The following is a 13,296-nucleotide window of genomic DNA, read 5'->3' as shown; positions in this document are numbered from 1 at the left end:
AATAATTGATATCAGATATGTGTATACACATATTTACTGAAAGCATTCATTTTCAATCTACATGATTCTGCTCTCCACCTCACAGAATCCAGCAGGTCCTAGAGTAGAGATAATCTTACCCCACTGGAACTCACTGCTATAAAATAAATGGTCATTTCTTGTCTTCTCAATTCCAGATGCAAGTGAAGCACCAATTAGATTCAGATTATAAATATATCCAAGATGCTTGGGGAAAAAAAACTGAGAAAAGAATCTTCCAGTTGGCAGATTTCAATGAGAGATCATTTTAATAAAAGAATATTTTGATGATTTAATTTGGAATTAAGATTCAAGTACTTCATTTTTTAGCTATTGTCTAATATGGATAACCTTGCTAACTATATTTCAAAACACACTGAGTCAATAAAATAGCACATTAAGCTTTAAAGACTTTGATATTATAATACATGATTATTAAGTTCAGAACATTTGAGGAATGCACCAGCTGGTGAAACAGAGAAATGTAATTTTAGAATACACTTTAAATATCCTACAAAGCACAGAACTATATTTGTTCTAAAGGTCTTTTTCCCTCTTAATATAGTTTGATTCAGATGAGTTTTTATAAAATATTCTGATAAGGAGTCTGTTGTTTAGAATTGTTTAGAAGCTAATGAAATTATATCACTATATTATGATTCCATGCATATTATTAAAAACTAATTATTAAGTTTCAGGTATGATACCATTTACATGAAGTGGATACTTCTGTATCTATGTACCAATATGCCCTCTAGAGCCCTTAAGTTCAATGAGCACAGAAACCACACCTATTTTGTCCCCCTTGTAATTAGGAAGGTCATTAATTCTTAAAAAACAAAAGGGTAAAATAGGGAAGCACTTTCTAAACATAAAAGTATTAGAAGAAACCACAAGGCTCCAAGGGGCAATACTCAAAATGGTAATCAACATATTAATAAAACATCAATGATTTCATGAACAATTTTCACTATGTAATAACTGTAATTTCTGTATGATAAGAAATTACAAACAGAAGTTGTTAATGTAATAATGTAATTTAACATAACAATGCTCCTGCTTGACATAATAATATAAATATCAAATTTTTAAAATGTTTATCTTAAATGCTAATATTCCTATTAAATCAAGTAAGTAGTCAAAGTATCAATTAAAACCACAAGATGCCATTTTCTCCTACAAGAGGTTAAAGAAAAATAGCACTTGGTGCTATAGTGAACATCATGAAAACAATGTTCTCATACATTGTTAATGAAGAGTCTGAATTGGCCTACATTTAATAATGTTTTTAAAGCACTCACATGCTTCATTTTCATTAAATCTATTTCAGGGACCCAGCAAAGGGAAAGTAATTGGAATGCAAAGATAGTCCATTCTAATAATAATAAAAAATTGGAAACAAACCAAATTTCCAATAATAAAAATTAGAAGCTGAAATACAGGTAACTAGGTAGCATTAGATTATATTTTTAAAATTTAAATGGGAAATATTGACATAAACAACTAAAAGCAAGGGATAAAAGAGGAGATATTACATGACCACAGTTTTAGAACAAAAAATATATATGCATAGGGGAAGAATGAAAAATTGTTATATTCATCTCATGGTTTGCAGTACCAGGGTGCTGTTTTTCCTTCATTATTCTTTTCTGTAGTTTTCAAGTTTCTATAATGAGTACTTATTACTTTTCATGAAACTATAATTTTCAAGACAGAAATTAATTGGGTTTGGTGGATAAAAGGTTTGTGCCACTATCAAAACAATCTACTTGCATGTGCTGTGCTAGGCTTGGAACAAAGGAAATAAGAAATACTTTGCTGAAAGAGTTGCCAAAAGAATTCATACTTGTTCTCTTAAAAAACAGACTTATGTCAGGTAAGTATTATGCCCTACTGTATGGTGAGTACTATGCCTAGTCAGATAATAATTGCTACTTTTGAGAAGTTCACAATCTAGTTGGGGGAAGGAATATAATCAGGTTATCATCATACTAATTGCAAAATATTACATAATGGAGATATTATACAGAATACTGTGCTTCTATGCTTGAAGATAAGCATCTCCCTCAAGTCACATACAGGCTTGTTTTATGATGTTTAAGTATTTATAAACAATAAGGACAAAGAAGTAGTCATGAGTAATTATGGAATGCTAAAATCTTCAAATACAATCATAGCTCCACCAATTTTTTTCTCACATTCTAAAAGGTCCTGAGTTTGTTAGTTTCAACACTGTTACTGAATAAATATGATAAATCTGTGGGTATATATGTATATATGTATATATATTCTCATAATAGAACTTTGATGAATATATTAACATTGCTAATAACAAAAGCAGTTGATAATTATTGAGTATTTATTGTACACTGTTCTAAACCCTGTATTTGGAATAACTTCATTGACCTCATTAGAAAGGAATATTATCTTTCCAATTTTATGGAATAAAGAACCAATTAGCAAGTAGAATTGCAACAATTAAAACACAGCTTTTCCATACAAAATAAAACAGCCCTTTTGTCCCATTTAATGTTTTTTCCTTGATATAATAATGGCACCCTGATTTTCTAATTTTTTCTAAGAAAACCTGTACATCTTTTTGTTGTTAATGTATCTAAGTGCATTTAATCATGTGACCAAAATCACCTCCTCTCTAACACCTGACTTGTCTCCATAATACTTTGAAATATATAATTTCAATATTATGTTTCTAGTGTAACTTTTCTTTAAAGATGTTGTATTTTACTTTGAACTTGCTAAGGTCAATCGCAGCACATAATTCATCTCTGTAACTACGAATAGTAGTAGAAAAATAACACAAAAAAATCACAAAAAGATTATTGAATTGAATTATACAAACCAGAGAAAATCTTAACATGAAATTTCTAATGTGATCTCTGATAGCTACTACATAATACTATTATTGCAAGTGCTCTTATATTTTTATACTACTCATTTTTAATTGTTTTTATCATAATTCCCACTATTAAGGTAATCTTGATTCCATTACTCAATTAATTCCTCTACTAAACCACTCTGTTTTACATAAGCACATTACTTAGGATTCTATGTTGAAGATTTCAAGAAATCCAAATGAAATTAATCATTTTCTCTTACCGTTTGCCTCGTGGATAATGTCGTACATATTCTCCAACATCATGAGCTGCAACAGCTAAGACTTGTGGGTCATCTGACACCTCCAGAAGTTTTGTCAAGATTCTGTAATAAATTTAATTCACAGAGATCAAATTCTATTTTTTTTCTACAGAACACAGGCATAATCTAACATCTTCAAAGTAAACGTTTATAAACATAATCATATTCTTCTAAGGACTTCATTATTGGGCTGGGGAGATAGCTCAGTTGGTAGAGTGCTTGCCTTGCAAGCACAAAGCCCTGGGTTCAATCCCCAGCACCTCAAAAAAAAAAAAAAAAAAAAAAAGACTTCATTATTATGCATTAATTAGCAGTTTTTAAGCCTTTATACATATGTAACAGCTTAACTTGATTCACAACATATACCATGCTTGAGTCCCAAAATATCACAGGCTCCTTCTCCCTTTAAAGAAAGACAGAATATGAGTAAAAATAATTTTAATATAAGACTATCGGTGGATCTTTGCTAATTATATTTGTTAAATAAATCACTTGTAAATTATAGGGCCAATTGTTAGTTTTGGGACAGATCTTCTTGGCTCTCTACAATAAAGATGATAGACTGAGCACTAAGACACTCTCTCTTGCCCTATCTCTAATAAAAGACTGGGACTAAATCTAATTGCTAAAGCAACTGAATGTTTTCAAGAAGATGGCAGCCTAAATCTACCCTTTTGACTCTTTTGCTTATCTAATACTTTCCCTCATGCAACCATACAGAGTAAAACTTCTGTAGGAGCCTCACAGGTATTCTGAAACTATGAACTAGGGATTGAAGCAGAGAAGGCTGCTCTCTACCTCTCTCCTCAAAGACCACAGTGAGAGGGTGCAACCACCCAGTTGATGTACAAGTCCGTGGGTGATGCTGCTCAGAATCGAAGGAGCTGGAGAAAGACTGCCTTCCTCCTATTCAAGAAGCACATCATATCTGTTAAACTGTTCAAGGGTCCAGAAATGTGAATGGGAAACTTCTCACCTCCTTCTACAAGCAGAGAATAACTATAATAACCAATCAGGGTAAGTAATGTTTAAATAGCTAGGTAGAACACTAACATAAAAACAACTGTTTTTTAATATGCAGATATAGTCACTCAGAAATAAAGACATAGAAACCTTAAATTATCAAACTGAACTCAGTAGTGAATTGAAAAAAAAAATGTATTCAGCTCTCAGCTCAAATGTACCCTCTGGCTTAAGAGCTCCATCACTTTAAGACAGTACTCTCTGTGATACTCTTCTCATACCTCATTTTGCTTCATAGTACTAATTGCCACCCACCATTACATTCTCTTTCCTTAATTGTTTAGTCTTTCCCAAATACAATGTAAGCTTAATGAAAATAAAGACTTTTATTTGCCAACGTATGTAACAACTAGAACCATACTGACTATTCAAAAGATGCTCCAACAAAAACTCATAAGAAAAACATAAATAAATAATTTAAGTGTTACATTGGTGATGCCAAATGGGAAAAATAATTTTGACAGCTCCTGACGGAATGTAACATACACAGACCCAGAAATTCTATTTTTAAAACACTTCCTTACAGAAATGTTTTCACATTTCCACAAGGATGTATACGTTCACCACCTTTAAAATGTCTATAACAGGGCTGGGGGTATACTTCAGTGGCAGAGTACATGCCTAGCATGCACAAGGTCCTGATTAAATCCCCAGTACAAATAAAAGAGAGAGATAGACAGACAGACAGACACTAAGTCATTTTAAGTGACTCCAAGTTGTAATACGTAAAAAAGCAGCAAACTAACACTCTTAAACGCCCTTAGTATGATGGCAAATGTAGAAAAATTCATCATCACTTATCATCATTCATTATATTTACCCAGATGAAGTATGCCTAGGCCCCAAAAGAACACTGAAGAGTCTACCTTTGGTTCTGGTTCCCCCAGGAAGCAATCTGAGTTGGAAGAGCAGTGAAGAAACCTGTTCTCTTTAGCTGTATATGCCTTCAGGAGTGCTAGAATGGCTTGGACCAGGTCTATTTGACATAACTTGGATTTCATAGATTTAGCGATACACACATTAAAAAAGGTTATCTAATTTTATCAGGATGCTTAAGATGTTATTATCCCTTGAAATTGCTAACTATTTTTAAATATTTAATAAAAAAATTGAAACCGCTGAGTGGTTCATTTGTATACAAACCATTCATTTACAAAATATGTCCTATTTCTTAAAATCGTAGTAGGAAACAAAACACATCTTTGCTTTTATTATTTGCATTACAGCAACTACGTGAGAGCAATAAAACCCTATATTTGTTCAAAATTTTTATCAATCTATGAAATTTGCTTACTTTGGTTTCTAGATAACATTTATTTGGCAATGTATTCTAAGACTGAGGCCTAAGATTGCTGAGTACCTTTTCCTGTCACATCTTAGCCTATCAGCTAGCTAAAATCTATTAAAAGGAAGCACTGATAAAGACCCCTGTTGTCAATCAAGAAAACATTTCATCGTGAAGTAAATGCACACCTTCTATTTTCTGGATTAAATGGAAATTGAAATTTGCATTTCCAAGTTATAAAGAAGAAAGGAATGACCACTTATTATACATATTATGCATGTTTCAAACTGTGTAAATATATTCTCCGTAACACCCATAAGTGATGAAATGGAAGTCAGAGAAGTTAGTTAATATGCCTTCCAACATTTCAAATCTTGAAATGATGTTGAAAAAGGTGAAACTGAAATCTTAATTATTATCTGCCAACTGTCCAGCCACACACACACAGCACAACTGCACCCTGATAGCAATTCCTTCAACTCCAGCATATAAAATCAAAAAAATGAAACAAGACATACATTCAATTTTCCATATATTTATGTTTTGAACACTTCAAATAATGCACATCTTTTATAACAGGACAATTTACAAGTTATCCTAAAGTTAAGTTAAATTCAACTGAAAACATTTAATTTTAATATATTTTAATAAGATATGACTTTAGGAAATTATAAGCAAATTGTGTTAAAATTTCTTAAGCATAACATAATACTTATTCTGAATACCTCAAACTGGAGGGAAGTCAGCAGATTATAGCTCAAGTCAAACTTAGTTGCCATCTCCCTTTGTAATAAAGTTTACACACACAGCCATGCTCATATTTTACTTATTATTCATAGCTGCTTTGTCACCATAATGTAAAAGTTAAATAGTTGAGACAGGGAGTAAATGATTCAACAAGTATAAAATATATAACATCTGGGCCTCTATAGAAAAAAAAGTGTATCAATCCCTGCCTTAAATCATCCTCCATGTGGCTGAAATCCTGATACCTGAAATATGATGTAAAACCAACAGCAATGGTACCTCCTGGACACTTGGAATCACAGGTCCTACTCTAAACATATTGAGTTAGAATTTACATTGGAACATGATCCCATTAATATTTGAAAACAGTCTTAGACTCAAAGAACACTAGAATTAGAAGGAATCACAGAAACTTTTTAGTCAAATCTACCAAACACAGAAATTATTTTAATGGGGCTGGGGTTGTGTCTCAGTGGTATAGTGCTCACCTAGAAGGTGTGAGGCACTGGGTTCAATCTTTAGTACCACATAAAAATAAATAAAATAAAGCTATTAAAAAAGGGTTTAGTTTAAAAAAAAAGAAAGAAATGATTTTAATGGTTCCTTTGGGGGGTCATTTAGTCCAGTGAATAGCTTCAGCAACAATGAAAGCACCTTCCTACTATCCGTAAGTCTGTTAAGTGTGCTTTCTATTTTTAATATTTAAATCATTGATAGAAATGTCCAAAATAGGTTATAAAAAATACTCTTTGGGTAAGCAAAAAGAGTTCCCTCCCAAGTCATCTCTGAGTGTAGTTTGTAAGTCAATAATAGATTCATCAATCATAATCTAAACTTCCATCACTTTAACTACAAGCTGTGATTCTGTCAAACATTCCAATGGCACCCAGAGAGCAACATACCACAGCTTTGTAGTTAAAACAAACATGACTTACAACTCTGATGTTTGTCAGAAAGGCTATCTTAAAGTGTCTATATATAAATTCAAAATCAAATTTAAGCTATTCTTCTGATTGATCACTCAACAAATTTGCTCTGCTCTCTTTCACAATGTTTCCCTGTTTTATAAACTTGTTTGCTCTTTGGTTTTGCTTTTAACTATCATCTCCATGGTTTTTGATATTTCAGGATATTTTCTTATTCAAAACACATACCTACTTCAAAACTATAACATAAAAGCTCCAAGATATTTTCTGAATACCACTGTACTCAAAGGTGACAGAGGAAAAAACAAACATATCACATACTTGCTAAGTCTGAAATTACCCAAAAATAGGTCATAGCCTGACATAAGTGTGGTTCTCCACAGATAAAAAGGTCAGCCCTCACAGTGCTTTTAAAATAGCAGCATTAAGTAATGACTGCATCTGCATCTATCTTATCAGATGGTTTAAAGAACAGCACTAGTATACCCTTCTCTTCAATCATCCTATGCAACTAATTTTCAGGAATATGATGAACAATGATTTCAAATATCATCATCATGGAAACATAAAAGAAACAACATACCACTGTTTCTGGTTATTCAGAAAAAACAAAAAGGATCATACAAAGGTAAAAAGGAACAATATGATGGAGTAGTAAGAATTAAAACCTAATGCCAGGATGTGCACTTCAAAGGCTCTTATTATGTGTATTATACCTAGAAATAAGGTCTAAACAAGAGATATATACATGCCTAAATATATTTCATCAAATACATGTATTTACCTTTTCTCTTTCTGTCTCAGACTACACTGTTCAATATGGCAGCCACTAATCACGTATGGCTATATAGGCAAGTGATCTACCACTGAGCTACATCCCAGTCCTGCATGTAGCTATTTAAAGTTAAATTGATAAAAAAAATAATAAATTCTAAAATTAAGGGTTTTTGGTGATACCAGCAACATATCAAGTACTCTTTGGCCATAAACTACTGTACTGAGTAGTACAAATATAAACAATTGCTACTATCACAGAAAAGTTTCATGGAAACTGAAGTACAAAGTGAAAAATTATAAAAGGCATCTGTAAGAACATCAAAAAAACCAAATGCACTGGAATAAATATAATGAAATATAAGCAATACCATAACATTATCTGAACGTAATCTACATAAACAAAGGAATGTGCCATGTTCATGGACTGGAGCACCATAGCAAGTTTTTTTAATATCAGTTCCTTCTAGAATGAACTACTGATTTCATCTGAGTCAAAATCTCATTAAGACCATTTACTTGACAAGTTGATCCTAAAATACATATGGAAACATAAAAGGCAAAATCCAAGACACCTTGGAAAAACAACAAATTTGGAACACTCATGTAATGACTCACTATAAAGCATGGCAATTAATGTAGCACTGGAGTAAGAACAGATAGATAATGGAATAAAATAAAGAATTCAGAAAGACATTTGCAAAATAGAGATTCTAGCCAAAGCAATTAGGCAAGAAACAGAAATATATTCAGATTGGAAAGTAACAAGTAAAACTCTCTATTTGCAAATGTCATAATCTTGTATTAGAAAATGCAAAAGAATTCAATTAAAAGCTTTTGAAACTAACAAAAAGAGTTCCAAAAGACTGAAAAATATGAGATCAACCCATAAAAATAAAATATATTTCTTTAAGCTTGCAGCAAGTAATTGAAAATGAAATTAAGGAAAGTTCCATTTGTACTAGCATTAAAAGAAAAAATATTAAGAATAAATTTAACAAAAGAAATGTAAAACTTGCACTCTAAAAATTTAAAGAATGGTCAAAAGAAACATGATCTAAAAAACCAGGAAAACTCTTATTTAGCATCTATGTATTAAATATCATTACGAGTTATTTATAGCTTCAACATAATCTCTGCTAGAGTTGCAACTGGCTTCTTTATGGAATTTAACAAGGGGATTCTAAAATTCATAAGAAATGGCAGGAGACCAAGAATAGGCAAAACTATCTAAGAAAAATAATAGACTGCTAGTATCCTATTCAACATACAAAGTGCATGGAAGTCATTACCCCTTCCTCACAACTAAAAAGCTTGAAAATGAACTCTTCTTAAATTCATCAGAGAACTGAGGTATATATAAGTGTACACTATTACCATGTAAGCTCGAGAGAGGTAAACACAGAGAATCAGAGCTTACTGAGAGCAGAAGTTACTGCTGGCAGGAATATTTCAAGTATAACTGACTAACTGCTAAAGATTGAGTGATGACTAGCTTAAAAGGGGGGAAAAAGTCCTAGAGGCCCAATTTCAGGTGGTGGGGGAGGGGATTCACAGTGCTTGGGCTAATCTAAAACTACCTGTATCTATTAAAGAAATTCAATCAAGAATGAATCTTACAAAACAGAAAACAATGGCCCAGTTTCAGGAGTGAACTCTGTCAAACATTCAAAGAGAAAATGACACCAATTTTCTACAAAATCTTCCAGAAAACAGAAGCAGAAGGAATACTTTTTAAATCATTCTATAAGACCAACATTACCATAATCCCAAAATCAGATAAAGAATCATAAGAAAGGTAAATTACAAAGCACTATTTATTATCAGCATAGATGTAAAAAGAAACCCTCAACAAATACTAACAAATCAAATCAAACAGTATAAAAAGAATTATGCATCATGACCAAGCAGGACTGATTCCAAGTGTGCAAACATGATTCAATATTTGAGAATCAATTAAAATAATTCATCCTATCAACAGGCTAAAGAAGAAAAATTACATGATATCATCAATAGGTACAAAACATCATTTGACAAACTTCAAAATCCATGCATGATAAAAAGAAAATTCTCAGTAAACTAAGAATAAAAGGAATTTCCTAACTTGATAAAGATGATGTACAAAAAAATCTACAACTAAATCATACTGAATGGTGGACACTAGATGTTTTCATCACTCATATTTGCTCTCATATTGGAAGTACAGCTAGTGTAATAATAAGCCAAAAAAGGAACTACAGCAAAGATACAGTATATAGAGTTAATACTTAACAGTTTTCCTATACACCATCAATGAACAATTAGAATTTGAAGTTAAAAACACAGCACCATTAGTTAGCACCCTCCAAAAATGAAATACTTAGGTATAAATCCAACAAAATATGTAAAAGATCTATATGAGGAAAACGAATGAAAGAAATTAAAGAAAATCTAAGTAAATGGAGATTCCATGTTCCTAAGAGGCAAGATACAATAATGTGAAATTGTCAATTCTTCCCAACTGGATCTATAGATTCAATGTAATTCCAATAAAAATTATTTTTGTGGATACTGACAAATTAAATCTTGTTTCCATTTGTTTAGTTAGGGAAAGGCAAAAGACTCAGAAAGGTTAGTACAATAATGAAGAACAACAAAATCATAGGACTGACCCCACCAATTTCAAGACTTACTCTAAAGTTATAGTAGTCAAAGATAGTGTGGTATTTTTTAAATTTATTTTTATTGTAAACAAATGGGGTACATCTTGTTTCTCTGTTTGTACATGAAGTAGAGACATACCATTTGTGTAATCATACATTTATATAGGGTAATGGGTGTATAATTCATTCTGTTATTTTCCCCCCACCCCTTCCACCCCTCTTTTCCCTCTATACAGTACCTCCTTCCTCATTCTTGCCCCCCTCCCACCACCCATTATGTATCATCATCTGCTTATCAGCGAGATCATTCATCCTTTGGTTGAGATTGGCTTATCTCACTTAACATGATATTCTCCAATTTCATCCGTTTGCCTGCAAATGCCATATAATTTTATTATTCTTTATGGCTGAGTAATATTCCATTGTATATATATACCACAGTTTCTTTATCCATTCATCAATTGAGGGGCATCTAGGTTGATTCCACAATCTGGCTATTGTGAAGTGAGCAGCTAAGAACACTGATGTGGCTGCATCACTGTAGTATGCTGATTTTAAGTCCTTTGGGTATAGGCCAAGGAGTGGGATAGCTGGGTCAAATGGTGGTTATTCCAAGTTTTCTGAGGAATCTCCACACTGCATTCCAGAGTGGCTGCACCAATTTGCAACCCCACCAGCAATGTATGAGTGTACCTTTTCCCCACATCCTCGCCAACACCTATTATTGTTGCTTGTATTCTTGATAATCACCATTGTACTTGGGGTGAGACGGAATCTAGGGTAGTTTTGATTTTCATTTCTCTTATTACTAGATGTCGAACATTTTTTCATATATCTGTTAATTGCTTGTAGATCTTCTGTGAAGTGTCTGTTCATTTCCTTAGCCCATTTGTTGATTGGATTATTTGTATTCCTGGTGTAGAGTTTTTTGAGTTCTTTATATATTCTGGAAATTAGTGTTCTATCTGAAGTGAACTGCTTTCATAGTGTCCCAGAGACAGAGATATGCTGTATCTTTGTTCTCATTTACCTCTAAGAATTTTTTTCCCCCTGATGTCTTCTGGTATCCATTCATCATTCAATAGCGTATTATTTAATCTCCAGGTGCTGGAGTAGTTTCTGTTTTTTATTCTTTCATTTATTTATAATTTCAATCCATTATGATCTGATAGAAAACAAGATAGTATCTCTATCTTCTTGTATTTGCTAACAGTACCTTTGTGGCATAAAATATGGTCTATTTTAGAGAAGGATTCATGTGCTGCTGAGAAGAAAGTGTATTCGCTCTTTGTTGGATCGTATATTCTATAAATGTCCATTAAGTCTAAATTATTGTGTTATTAAGATCTATGGTTTCTTTGTTCAATTTTTGTTTGGAAGATCTGTCCAGTGGTGAGAGAGGTGTGTTAAAGTCACCTAGTATTATCGTGTTGAGGTCTATTTGATATCTGAAATTGAGAAGGATTTGTTTGAGGTACATGGATGAGCCACTGTTTGGGGCATAGATATTTATGATTGTTATGTCTTGCTGATTTATGCTTCCCTTAAACAGTATGAAATGTCCTTCTTTATCCCTTCTAACTTTGGCTTGAAGTTCACATTATCTGATATGAGGATGGATACTCTGGCTTTTTTGCTGAGTCCATGTGCATGGTATGTTTTTTCCATTCCTTTCATCTTTAGTCTATGGGTATCTCTTTCTATGAGGTGAGTCTCTTGCAGGCAGCGTATTGTTGGGTCTTTCTTTTTAATCCAATTTGCCAGTCTATGTCTTTTGATTGATGAGTTCAGGCCATTAACATTCAGGGTTATTATTGAGATATGATTTGTATTCCCGGTCATTTGGTTCATTTTTGTTTTTTGACACAACTTGGTTTCTCTTTTATTTGGCTGTTCCTTTAGGGTAGTTCCTCCCTTTGCTGATTTACATCATTGTTTTTTATCTCTTCCTCATGGAATATTTTGCTGAGAATGTTCTGTAAAGCTGGCTTTCTTTTTGTAAATTCTTTTAGCTTTTGTTTAGCATGGAATGATTTTATTTCATCATCAAATCTGAAGATAAGCTTTGCTGGGTATAAGATTCTTGGTTGGCATCCATTTTCTTTCAGAGCTTGAAAGATGATGTTCCGGCCCTTCTAGCTTTTAGGATCTGGTTTGAAAAATCTGTTGATAACCGTATTGGTATCCCCTGAAAGTAATTTGATTCTTTTCTCTCGCAGTCTTTAAAATTCTGTCTTTATTTTGTATGTTAGGTATTTTCATTATAGTGTGCCTTGGTGTGGGTCTGTTGGAATTTTGTATATTTGGAGACCTATAAGCCTCTTGTACTTGATTTTCCATTTCATTCTTCAGATTTGGGAAATTTTCTGATATTATTTCATTGAATAGATTGTTCATTCCTTTGATTTGTTTCTCTAAGCCTTCCTCAATCCCAATAATTCTTAAATTTGGCCTTTTCATAATATTCCATAATTCTTGTAGATTCTGTTCATGAATTCTTACCATCGTCTCTGTTTGGTCAACTTTGTTTTCAAGATTAAATATTTTGTCTTCAATGTCTGAGGTTCTGTCTTCCAGGTGTTCTATCCTATTGGTTATGCTTTCTGTGGAGTTTTTAATTTGCTTTATTGTTTCCTTCGTTTCAAGGATTTCTGTTTGTTTTTTTTTTTTCAGGATCTCTAACTTTTTATTGAAATGATCTTTTGCTTCCTGCATTTGCTCTTTA

At 32.6% G+C, this 13,296-nt stretch overlaps 1 protein-coding gene across 3 annotated transcripts in view; it reads right to left on the bottom strand.

Moving 5' to 3' along the window:
* Atp6v1h (ATPase H+ transporting V1 subunit H) overlaps nucleotides 1-13,296 on the bottom strand; it is a 127,405-nt gene that overhangs the window by 39,380 nt on the left and 74,729 nt on the right. For all 3 annotated transcript variants that reach the window (XM_047516354.1, XM_047516348.1, XM_047516361.1), the window contains one exon: nucleotides 3,136-3,237. In XM_047516354.1, coding sequence (XP_047372310.1) covers nucleotides 3,136-3,237 — 102 coding nt within the window. The remainder of the gene's footprint in view (nucleotides 1-3,135; nucleotides 3,238-13,296) is intronic.

This window comes from Sciurus carolinensis, chromosome 1, assembly GCF_902686445.1.
Source record: "Sciurus carolinensis chromosome 1, mSciCar1.2, whole genome shotgun sequence".
NCBI classification, from domain to species: Eukaryota; Metazoa; Chordata; class Mammalia; order Rodentia; family Sciuridae; genus Sciurus; species Sciurus carolinensis.
Note: the sequence above shows the minus strand (reverse complement) of the source record. Positions and strands in the feature narration are given on the sequence as shown.